Source organism: Diospyros lotus, chromosome 13 (genome assembly GCF_014633365.1).
Source record: "Diospyros lotus cultivar Yz01 chromosome 13, ASM1463336v1, whole genome shotgun sequence".
NCBI classification, from domain to species: Eukaryota; Viridiplantae; Streptophyta; class Magnoliopsida; order Ericales; family Ebenaceae; genus Diospyros; species Diospyros lotus.
Genome location: NC_068350.1, coordinates 33,684,747 through 33,697,159, shown reverse-complemented (window position 1 = coordinate 33,697,159; position 12,413 = coordinate 33,684,747). Strand labels below are relative to the sequence as shown.

General features: G+C 38.7%; 1 protein-coding gene across 4 annotated transcripts in view; it reads right to left on the bottom strand.

Annotated features, from left to right (window-relative positions):
* The window catches only part of LOC127788360 (uncharacterized), a 104,642-nt gene that overhangs the window by 27,360 nt on the left and 64,869 nt on the right, over positions 1-12,413 (bottom strand). For all 4 annotated transcript variants that reach the window (XM_052316532.1, XM_052316536.1, XM_052316535.1 and 1 more), the window contains 2 exons: positions 6,215-6,434; positions 118-248 (listed from right to left, as the gene is read on the bottom strand). In XM_052316532.1, coding sequence (XP_052172492.1) covers positions 118-248; positions 6,215-6,434 — 351 coding nt within the window. The remainder of the gene's footprint in view (positions 1-117; positions 249-6,214; positions 6,435-12,413) is intronic.

The window sequence follows — 12,413 nt, the reverse complement described above, 5'->3', positions numbered from 1 at the left end:
CTTTCATTTCAGTTATTCTGCTCTGTTAAGGCAGTTCTCACACAGCGCTCTCCTTAACAAAATTTCGTGTATATTCAATCAATGGTTTTGCATACAAGTTGAAGCCAGAAATTATACCTTCCGATATGCCATTATATCCACCAAAGGAATTGATAATATCAGCTTCAGTGCAATATCAAGAGCATCTGAGAGTGCCCTATCACCATAGAGCTCAAACACACCAAAATTGACATAGTTACCAGAAAGCGCTGCACGTGGGAGTAAAGTACATCAAAATACAAATTACAACAGATACAAGTGTATGTCTATCTGAAATTATCAAGGAACAAGCTGCTAAATGGACTAAGTGACTCATTTTGAAAGAAGGCTTTGTATATATACACATATATATACATAGAGAGAGAGAGAGAGAGTGAGAGAGAGAGAGAGAGGAGTGCTGCAATTCAACTCAATAAAGCCTTTCCCATGTAAGAAAGGAGTACACAAAAAAGACGAAGATGCAATTACCCTAGTCTTTCACATCACAAAGTATTACCCCCCTAACTTTTGCTTGAAAAAAAAGAAGTTAATATAAAAAAGACACATAGGTAGTAAGAAAGAAAAGAAAATAAGTTCACGAGGGAACTAAATTACAAATGGAAAAAGAAAAAACAGATAAACCCATCATTTGGGGTTGGCAACATGAATTCTAACTTGCCAATTATTTCTCTCTATTGCCTTATCATATCATACCTCAAAGTTTCCCCCAACGTTTTTCTTGATCTTCCTCTATCTCTCTTGCTAAATACTTGCTTCATTCCATCAACTCTCCTCACAAGAGCCTCTATTAGTCATCTTGTTACATGGTCAAACCATCTTAATTTTATCTCACACATCTACTTAGCTTCAATAGATGTACATAATAAATGGAAATGTAAAGAAATTGAAGCATTTATCCCCAAGTAGACAACGGAAGATAGGATTGACACAAACAAGCAGCACATAAAATCATTGCATAATCCAAGCAAGTTATGTCAAATTGAAAAGAAAATTCTGAAACTATTTGATCTTAACACCATATGAAACTGCTGACATGATTTTTCTTTGTATCTGATGAAATTGCATATCTTCAAAGTTTGTTTAGAATTAGTTTACTTTGGTTTTCAGTTATTAGTTTATGTTGATAAGAAATTAGAACGTAGGCTATAATGTGGGGATGTCTAAATCCACTTCATTGTCATGTGATAGGTGTGGGTGCATACACATGATTGCTATGTAGCAAATCTGGGAGGTTCCAAATGGAAAGATGGTTCTCCAAAAATGATGAACAATCTTTTTATGTGACAATCCTATTTATGATATAAGGTAATCTCACAACATGATTCATAGGACCCGTGCCTTCCCTTTCTAGCACCTATCATTGAGAGGGACTTCCTCTACTAGGAAGAAGCACATTGTGCCTTATCCTTGAAAATAATGCTAAGCTCCTCAACTCTCAAAAGACAATCTCCTTGTCATATCCCCAGTTGGAATCTCCTCAATGACTCTCCTTATCACCTCCTCGATGACTTCCCTCAATAGTACTTTGAGCATTCTGAGTTATCAGCTTCCTAAAAGCCTTCTCTCTCCATTTGGGACAAACAAGGACCTGTGTACTGGAGGCTAAAATCAAGGGTTTCACAAGCGCAATCAATCTGCTCCCACAACAACAATAGGATGGAGACCCATACCTTGGCCAATAATTAAGAGAGAGGAACAACGAGATGAAAAACAAAGAGGCTTTTCCCCAGACAAAGTGAAGCAGTTGATTAGGCTACAGCCTGTAACCCCCTCCAATCTTTGGAGATGCCACCTACCCACCTAGGGAGGGGAATCGATTCTATAGGTTGGATACTTGCAAAAGGCTATGCCTTTTAGAGCAGCTACTTGTCAAGCCCTTGAATTAGGGCTGGCAATTTCAATAACTACAGAATGTAAGAACGAGTGATAGAGATAGAAACAGAGAGAGAAAAGAGAGAGAAATAAGAAAGAAAAGAGAGAGAGAGTATCAAGAAAGAGAGGAATTCATTATTCATTCAACCGATCCATCCACAATGCTATAGGTTCCTTTATATAGAACCTCTAGCCAATTTGGTAACAAATCTTCTAACTACTTAACAGCCTAACAAGAATCTATTATACAATCAATGCATTCTTGCCTATTAACCAACCAACTCCTTTAGTTAGACCCTAACGGTTTACAAGGTTAATACCCTCCCAATTATAGTACTACCCCTAGGGTCGTGACAATCCCCTTCCCTTCAAACAATTCTTGTCCCCAAGAATTGATAGCGACGGCTTAAATTCAACCAATTCCCGCCTTCAATACTTGCTGCCTCTTTCTCTCCTTCTTATTGTTTCTCTTTTCCCTTTTGAGTAGTAGAAGTGTAGCAGTGTTCACAGCCTCTGGCAGTTCTATTGCTGCCTTAGCCTTTTCTTCAAACACTTCAGTCCATATAGAATGCAGCTGTGATTCCTCCCCAATGATCATCTTGCACTCACCTGTTTCCTCATGGAAGACATTATCTTCTTCTTCCTTTTCCCTATCATAGCCGGAATATACATTAGCTGTCTCTTACATTGATGGCCAGGGCTATAATTGTCTCCACACCTAAAGCATAGCCCTAGTTGTCTCCTTTTCTCTATTAGATTATCCTTAGTGCCATTATTATTGGAAGGTTCTTTGGCTGCCTCTTGATTAGGCCATGTAAGCAAAGACCTAGAGTTACCACCCCCATAGTGCCCTGCCAATAGACTTGGCTTGTAGGGAATATCATGCTTCTTAAAAATGGCCTCTAGGGTCACTTCCTGCAGCCTCGCTTTTTCTGCAGCTTGCCTCACCGATGTGGGTGTCATCATCTTTACCATGGGCCGCAATTCCTCCCTCAACCTGCTGATGAAGCTGGATACCAAGTACTGTTCGGTAAGCCCTGGCTGCACAGCGCACACCATGGACCTCAATTCCTCAAATCGGGTTTGGTATTCCACTACAGTCCCTTCTTGCTTCAATTTGTTGAATTCCTCCACTATATCTGCCATGCTCTTCTCCCCAAAACGCTCACATAACCCCTCCGCAAAATCTGACCAACTTCCCTGCATTCCCTCATCTTGCACCCACCCTTGATACCAAGAGTCTGCTACCTCATTCAAATAGGCTATCGCTAGGTTGATCTTTTGATCTTTTGTAATCCGGTAGAATTGAAAAAACCTCTCGCATTTCCTTATCCACCACCGCGGCTTCTTCCCCTCAAATGCCGGAATTTCCAATCTTGGCATAGGGACATGGTTGTGAGTCGTGGGCTGTGGATTCCTCGCCTGTGTTTCTTGGACTACAGGTTGCTCCACTTCTTCAAGAGTTCCTTGCGTCCCTGCCTGATTGCCCTGATGCTACAAAATCGGATCAGATGGCTGTCTTGGTGGGAATTCCGACGACAACCGGAATAGGGGCAGAGAGGACAACATGTTTAACATACTGTTGATTCTTTTCCCTTGCTGCTCCATTGTTTCTTGACATCGTTCAATAGCTTCTTGCTGCTTCTCCATCGCAGCTTGCATGGTTTCTCTCCATTCCTCTAGGTCTTCTCGCGTTTGGCGTATAGTATCTTGAGTATGGGTCATCCCAGATTCCATGGCTTCCAACCTGATCTCCAGCTGCTTCAATCGTGTACCCTCGACCATCTACCCAGATTTAAATTCACCACTTCACGCCTTCCAATCCCAATTCCAATCAAACAATAGCCAGGAACCACCTCCTATTTCACTCACAAAATTTGATCCGCAAGTGACACGATCTTCAAATCCGAACTGCTTTTAGACTCTTAATCTTTTAGCAAGATCTCTTCTTGAATCCATAAATTTGAACCGAGATGTCGAAATCCGATAAAAATTAACAAGGGTGGGAGAAGGCGGAAGCCCCGAACTACTTCGCCACCCTCCTATGACCCAATTGATCCTAGGTCAATCTCGATTAGACAGCCAAAAATCAAAGAAACTCACAACCGCAGATTACCTCCTGCTTCGTCTTCAAGATTCGACAGTGCACTTCTCCGATCACACCCTCATGGCCTTCGTTAGCCAATTCCGACGCCCAATGGCCACCTCCTGCTTCCAACCCTCAAGATCGTCTGGCTTTGCTCGAGTCTCCTTACCCAATCACTGACCCTCTTGAAATTGGCCGAATCTTGAATCCGTTGGCTCTGTAATTTCCGTAATCACCAAAATTTACTACTTGAGTCACCACCTGTGACTCGTTCAACTTGGCACCCCAGAATGACTGACCTTGCCTGCACGTGCTCTACTGCGACTTCAATTCCGAGTCGTCGTCCGCAGAATTAACTTCGTTGGCCTGCTTCTTGCGGCTCGGTCACTTCCGACACTGCTAGTTTTGTGTCGGATCAAACCCTCAATGCACTGCTTAAAGGTTCTACCCAAGTTGAAAAAAAATTCACAGCCAATGATTGCATGGCTCTGATACCATTTTGTCAAGCCCTTGAATTAGGGCTAGCAATTTCAGTAACTACAAAATGTAAGAACGAGTGAGAGAGATAGAAACAGAGAGAGAAATAAGGAAGAAAAGAGAGAGAGAGAGAGTATCAAGAAAGAGAGGAATTGATTATTCAATATTCATTCAACTGATCCCTCCACAATGCTATAGGTTCCTTTATATAGAACCTCTAGCCAATTCAGTAACAAATCTTCTAACTACTTAACAGCCTAATAAGAATCTGTTATACAATCAATGCATTCTTGCCTATTAACCAACCAACTCCTTTAGTTAGACCCTAACGGTTTACAAGGTTAATACCCTCCCAATTATAGTACTACCCCTAGGGTCGTGACACTACTTACTATACATCCTTGTATCCTATATAATTGGTCCGATCCCTTCTTTACAAAGGATCTTGACCTCCTATATTTTGCATGAACCTTTAGCAAATACTATAGACTTTGCCTCATACATTCTGGAAAGACAGGAAGTTCTACCTATACTCTCTATTGGTTACCTTCGTTTCACTCTCCAAAATGTCTCTGAATGTTTATGCCTGGAATTACTATGAGAAAGTGCTTAGCTCATCCTTTGATGTAATATCAACTAGCCCACACTAGACTCATCACCACTTAAATGTCTTGACATGTCCTCCTAAAGTCTAGCATATAAACATGGGAAATACTGAACTAGGGTTATGGGTGAGGTACTTATTTCCAAAAATTTTTCTAGTGGTTGGGTTATCTTGAGAACTCCAGATCACCAAAATTTTTCTCTCCCCCATCACTGGGATATCTTCCTTTGTGATTCCTTCTCCTTCTTTGCTACCTCATATACTTGGCTGCTCTGCTTCTCCATCTCATTGCCATTGCTTCTAAGTTTCTCCTCTAAAGATCTGTATATGTGCTGGAACTCTTTTCTTTCTTTGCTATTTCTATCAACAATTACTTTTGATTGATGCATCATCTTCATAATTACTTTCTACAATTATCCTCTGTTTCTGGGAAGTATTTTTCTTTGTTTTAAACTCTTTTTCTTGCTCCTATCCTTTTACCTTTTCCAACTTATTTTTATTTTTATTTCATTTTGCAGTCACTGCTGCTGCTAGTTTTCTGATTTGCTTATCATGTCAGGCCAAATCAGAAGCATTCAAATGTTTGTATCATGAATTAGTGCAAAACTGTAACAACCTACTGCAACCACAAAGATAAAGTCTTCCTTCTAGTTTCCTTCTCCTTTTATGAACTAGAGAGTCACATGGTAATTTATTCAAGAAGACTCATTTAGTTTATAATATTTTCATGTTTAATTTACTTCCAGTTGTTTGTTCTATGATATACTATACTTCTTGTCGGAGTGGCTTTCCATCTTTGTTCTTTGCTGTTAATGCTTTCTGGATGTTTGGTTAATTTGTGACTAATTCATAAACTTTTCCACTGCATTGACTTGTTGAATGATCCAGGGCTAAGAAACCTCAGTTTTCACTTTTGAACACAATTTATTTATGTTTATTCTTATTTGAGAGAAAGGCCAGCACCATTGCACCTGGTACTAAACTTGCATCTCCCTGTGGTATGGCAGGAGATAATGCGAAGTTAACCAATTGGTCATTTTCCTTTTGATCAAATCTAATAGAGCTTGAACAAAAGAGCAGAAAGAATTTAATAAAGTAAATGAAGTGGAAAAGAAAGAAACTATACTGATGTTTACCTCTTGATAGGATAGACAACAAAATCCATATTCCCTTGTACTTATATGTGTACAAATCTGCACAATTAGGAAGAGACAATATTCTTGATCCATATGCAACAGTTAATTTGCTGACTTCTCGAAAAAGCAGTATGCCATTAGGAGATGATGAATCGAAAGTCAATCGTTGGGACTTGTTCAGTACGAACTCTGCCATGAACTTCAATAGTGGAGTTGTCACCTGCACCATTTGGTTGTATATCAGTAAGTGCCCCTAATACTTTGAGAAACCAAAAGAAATCACTTGTAAGATGTTTTTTAAGAGCTTGCAGAAATACTGGAGATGACTGAATTAGAACATAAAGAGAATTTGCTAAATTATACAACACACAGTTGTATCACTTAAAAAACATACGAATCAATGACTTTCAAAATGAAAGCATATTTAGATGTTAATATGCTAATTGGATTGTCATTTGAGGCATTCAATATTTATTTGCAGAAGTAAAAAAGGTTCCCAGAGAGACAAAAAAAAGTCAAACATGTTTATACCTAATGGCCCTGTTAACCACTCTCCAGTGCCCACAAATAGCAACAATCAAAAAGCAGCTTGATTGTTTTGCCCATTTATCCAAGGATAAGGACAAACAATATGCTCTTCAATTCAACAAGCAACCCCTCAACAACCTAAAATGAGTTTGAAACATAAATTTCCTTTTCGTGGGGCCAAGGATCATTCTATCCTCTCCCTCCTGTCAACCTTCTCCACCATAAAGAGAAAGGAACCACAGATAGCCCCCCTAGCAGTTCTCATACCATATTCAGTTATGCTACACTTATCAATTTTAAAACAAATGCACTTTTAATGACACCAGATATAGTATATCTAAGAAGCATGTATATGGGCATAGGACACGGACGCCACACGATATAGACACATTGACTAAATAATTTCCAGAACACACACAACAAGAGCAGGCAGCAAACTATGTATCCTATAACACAACAGAAACATGACATCATGACATTCTTCCCCCCTGGGGGGGGGGGGGGGGGGGCTGCTGCGGCACCATATAGCAAGGACACATTAAATTATAATTTACTTACCTTGTCTACAATAACAACAATTTATCCCACAATGTGGGACCAACTAATTTACATACCTTGTCCATATACAAAAAAAAAAGAAAAAAAAAAAGAGTAAAAAATAGGAAACGAGTGCAACTAAAAAAGTTGTAGATATTTTTTGAAAAAAACTTTTGCCCAAAAATATTTAGAATATAAGATTCTTATAGTAAAAGGTTGAAAGGAGGTAGGAATAAGGGAAATATATCTACGTCATTTTATTTCATTGTCAATTCTCAAGTTATTGTGGTTTAACAACTAGAAAGTTCCCCTAAAGTTTGCACATTTAGAAGGTTCTAACGTGGTTTCAAAATGTTTAAGTGAAGGACTTACAAGATTCCACAATGGACATAATAGGCGTCCCCCAAAGTGTTTTGAGTAATGGAATTGCCTAACACAAGGTGTCCAACACATATTTGGAAGTGCCTAACACTGGTGCCCACAGCATTATAAAACCTTCATAAATTGTCCATGCTTTCATTGCAGATAGAGGTCACATACTACATTTTGAAAATAAATGTGACCAAGAAATCTTGGTATGTAGTTTAGAAAACTCAATTCATAACAAGTTGGAAGTATTGGAATTAAAACTCTTGAAAATAAAAAGTCTATCCAAGGGAGGAATTTAGAGAGTGTACAATAGGCATCTGTGTCCAACATGCTGTCCAATACAATACAGCACCTTAAAAATACATTCCCCAGCTTGTCAATCACAAAACAATATGGTCAGAAGGTTCCTGCAATCCTCTACTAATTTCTCTCCATATAATGACACCGTACAAAACTGTGACTTGCAAAAAAGTATCTTTATTGTCCATCAGTCAAAAAGCTGCTTATACTTACAATTTACCCTCCTCTCCAATGCAAGCTGTCTTCCATAGCCATTTCTCACGAAAAATTAAATTGACTGAACTGGGTATTACCTAAACCACTTTTTGCTAAAGATGAAGTACCTTTTGATAGAGATCTAAATAGGTTATATGAATTAATTACCCAGATCACCTAACAACACCATCTAAAAGGTTAGGTTGACTCTAGCCTGACCCTTTAATCCCATTGATCAAGAGGAATGAACTTTAAGGCATTTGTATCAACGAAACCCCAGAAAAAGTTACTTAAAGTATAGCTACTGTTAAACTTTAGGAGAAAAATCAATAATCTTATTCCTTCCAACTATGAACAATCAGCTCTCTTATAGAGAGGGCATACAACAACAAAGGAAACAATCAAGAAAGGAAAGATAATCAACAATAAGGGAAAAGGAAAGATATATACAACCCTTTAAGAAAATATCCTAATTCTAGTTTAGGAATTAATCCTAACTAGATTTGAATATCTCTAGAAGGAAGGTTCTATATTAGACCAAATCTCCATTGCCTTAGTCTCGGATATCCTCATGATCCAGCACTCCCCCTCTAGCTGGAGAGTGTATGTCAATCATTCCCAGCTTGCATGCTAAATCCTCGAACCTCTTAGCTGCAAGCCCTTTAGTTAATACATCCGCCACTTGGTCCTTAGATGAAACATAGGGTATTTTGATTAGGCTTGCATCCAACTTCTTTTTAATGAAGTGCCGGTCTATTTCAACATGTTTTGTCATGTTGAACAGGATTATGGGCAATGCTGATTGCTGATTGGTTGTCACAAAACACCTAGATTGAGCCTTGAACCCTAATCTTCAAATCTTCTAGGATGATTCTTAGCCACAACACCTCACATAAGCCAAGAGCCATTGCTCTGAATTCAATCTCTGCACTTGATCTTGCCACAACACTTTGCTTCTTGCTCCTCCATGACACAAGGTTTCCACCAAGAAATACACAATACCCACTAGTTGATCTTCTGTCAATAAGAGATCCTGCATAGTCTACATCTATAAATCCCTTAATATCCAGTCCTTCTCCTAATTTAAACAAGATCCCCTTACCTAGCCTTCAAATAGTTTAAGATATTTCTTACTGCCTGCATATGTTCTTCTGTCAGATTGTGCATGAATTGGCTCACTAAGCTAACACCAAAGACAATATCAGGCCTAGTGTGAGACAAGTATATTAGACGGCCTACCAACCTTCGGTATCTGCCCTTATCTACTGGTTGACTATTAGGATCAACTCCCAACTTGCTGTTAGGCTCTACCGGCGCATTAGATCCCCTTCCTCCTAATACCCCTGTCTTAGCTAACAAGTCCAGCACATATTTCCTTTGGGAGAGAAATATTCTAGCCTTAGAATAAGCAACTTCAATCCCTAAAAAATACTTAAGGGGACCAAGGTCTTTAATCTCGAATTCCTTGGCTAACTTGTCCTTGAGAATCTTCTGTTCCTCTACATCATTCCCTGTGACTATTATGTCGTCTACATATACCAATAGAGCGGTAACCTTCTCTTTGTTTGAATGCTTGAAGAAGAGTGTATGATCACCCTTGCTTTGGTTATATCCCATACCTATCATAGCCCTAGAAAACCTACCAAACCAAGCTCTTGGGGACTGCTTGAGCCCATAGAGTGCCTTCCTTAGTCTGCACACTGTTAGGACTCCTATTAGGCCCACCTATTAAAGGCATAAAACGAGAGGAACAATAGGGGCAGCCAAAGGAATTGAGTTAGGGGCAAAAGAGTCAGAAGTTGGTTAGAGGGGAATATTCATTCACGTGGTTGAAACAGAAAGGGAGAGAGGTATAAAAGGGGAGAGAGGAGAGAGAAGGGATCTGGAAAATTGTTGAAGAAGTTGTGGGAGAGTGAGGCCTTCTCGAATAGGCTTATTTTATTTTCTTTCATTGTTTTCGCTACATCCACTGTTGGAGTTACTGTAATTGAGGAATTCCTACTGTTTTTGAGTTAAAGTTCAATCAATTGAGTAAGAGTTCTATCACACACTTGCCCTGCTTCCCCTTCTTGAAATCTAGGGGGCAACTCCATAAGAACTTCTTATTCCAAATCTCCATGTAGAAATGCATTTTTGACATCCATCTACTGTAGGCTCCATCCAGAATAAGCTACTAAGGATAAAAGAACTCTCACAGCTGCCATCTTTTCCACAAGAGCAAATGTCTCAAGATAGTCTATGCCATATGATTGAGTGTAGCCCTTGGCGATCAATCTAGCTTTGTATCTCTCTAAGGTTCTATCAGCATTGCATTTGATATTGAAAATCCACCTGCAGCCAACTGGTGTAACACCCTGTGGTTGAGGCACTAAGTCCCATGTATGATTCTTCTTCAAAGCTTTTATCTCCTCCAACATAGCTTGCCTCCAGTTCAGATCTTTTAGAGCCTCATCAATTGACTTAGGAATTTCAATGGAGTCCAAGGATACTAACAAGGCCCTGTGATTCTGGGAAAGACGATGGTAGGACAAGAAGTTGGTTAATGGGTGTTGAGTGCAGCTTCTTTGCCCTTTTTGAATGGCTATAGGTAGGTCTAGGTCATTAGGTTGGACTAAGGGTGAAGGAGAATGGATTCATACCTTGACTAGGAGTTGATGATGGTGCATGCTAGGGTTGTCTACATTTGAATACATAAGGAAATCCCTTTTACCTGACAAAGGGTGACAACTCTTGAGTATCTAATTGCCCTTGCTCCTGCTCAGTCATACCTCGATTGAGGTTTGATTCATGACTGTTGTTTGGAGATTGAGGAGAGATAATAGGATGGCTAGAGGGCTGAGAAGATGTAAGAATAGGCTGAACAAAAGGAAAGAAGTCACTATCACAAGGAGGACTGTCACTAGGAAGGTGGTCACCTTAACCTGGGATAAGCCAAAAAAAGGTGTAGATTCCACAAACGACATCCTTGGAGACATAAAATTTTCGAGTGAGAGGATGGTAACACTTGTACCCCTTTTGAGTGGGTGAGTATCCTAGAAAAACACATTTGATTGTTCAAGGACCGAGTCTATTCGCGGTGTTGTTTGGGAATGCGAACAAAGGATACACAACCAAACACTCGAAGGGGAAGAGAGGAATGTAAGAACTGATTGGGAAAGAAAGAGGATAGACAGTGAAGAGGACTTTGATTTTGTAGTAACTTGGTAGGGACTCGATTAATGAGATAGGTTGCTGTAAGAACTGTTTCCCCAAGGATTTAGGATCATTGTGGTGATGAAGAAGAAATCGAGCTACATTAAAGAGGTGTCTCATCTTCCTTTCAGCTACCCAATTTTATTGGGGAGTATCAACACATGAAGATTCATGGATTATTCCTTCTTGCTGGAAGAATTGGTGCAAATGATGATTAAAATAATCCCTTGCATTATTAGTTCTTAATTTTTTGATAGGCGAACCAAACTGAGTTCCAATAATTTTACAAAAAGTGGGAATAACTGAACTAATGGTGGCCTTACCTTTTAATAGAAAAACCCAAGTCATATGAGTAATTATCAATGAAAGAGAAAAAACAACGAGCCCCAAAACAATTAGGGCGAGTTTGATAGTCATTTTTTTCCATGGAAAAAGCAAATTTTCCACCCAATTTCTAACTTATGCATTGTTTGATAGCCATTCTTTTCCAGGGAAATCATTTTCCTTGTAATGGTCACGTGAGGGTATTTTCCTTCAAATTATGGAAATCAAATTCCTTAGGGGGAAGGAGATGGAATTTTCCTGGCAATTGGAAAATGCAGGTGGGCGGCTGCTGGGATGAGCGAGGGCAGGCTGGGGCGGGGGGGGGGGGGGGGTTTGGGGGGATGGTTATTTAATAAATATAAATATATAAATATATGTATAAAAAGTGAATATGTCAAAAATTTAATAATTAATAAATATAAATATATAAAAAGTGAATATGTCAAAAATTATATATAAATTATTTCTTTGGACAAAAAAAAAAATAATAATTTTGTAGTTTCATTTTTTGAGAAAATAATTTAATTAATTTAAAATACATTATTATTTTAATTTTTTTTACAAGATTTAATATTTTTTAATACATTTTCATCATTTAATTCAAAATGTGTCATTTTCCATGAAAAATAAAGCCTATCAAACACGAAATACTAGGAAAATAATCAAATTCTATGGAAAATATTACCAATCAAACACAAAAAGATGGAAAATAACATCATTTTCTAGGTAAAAAATTATACCAATCAAACAGCTT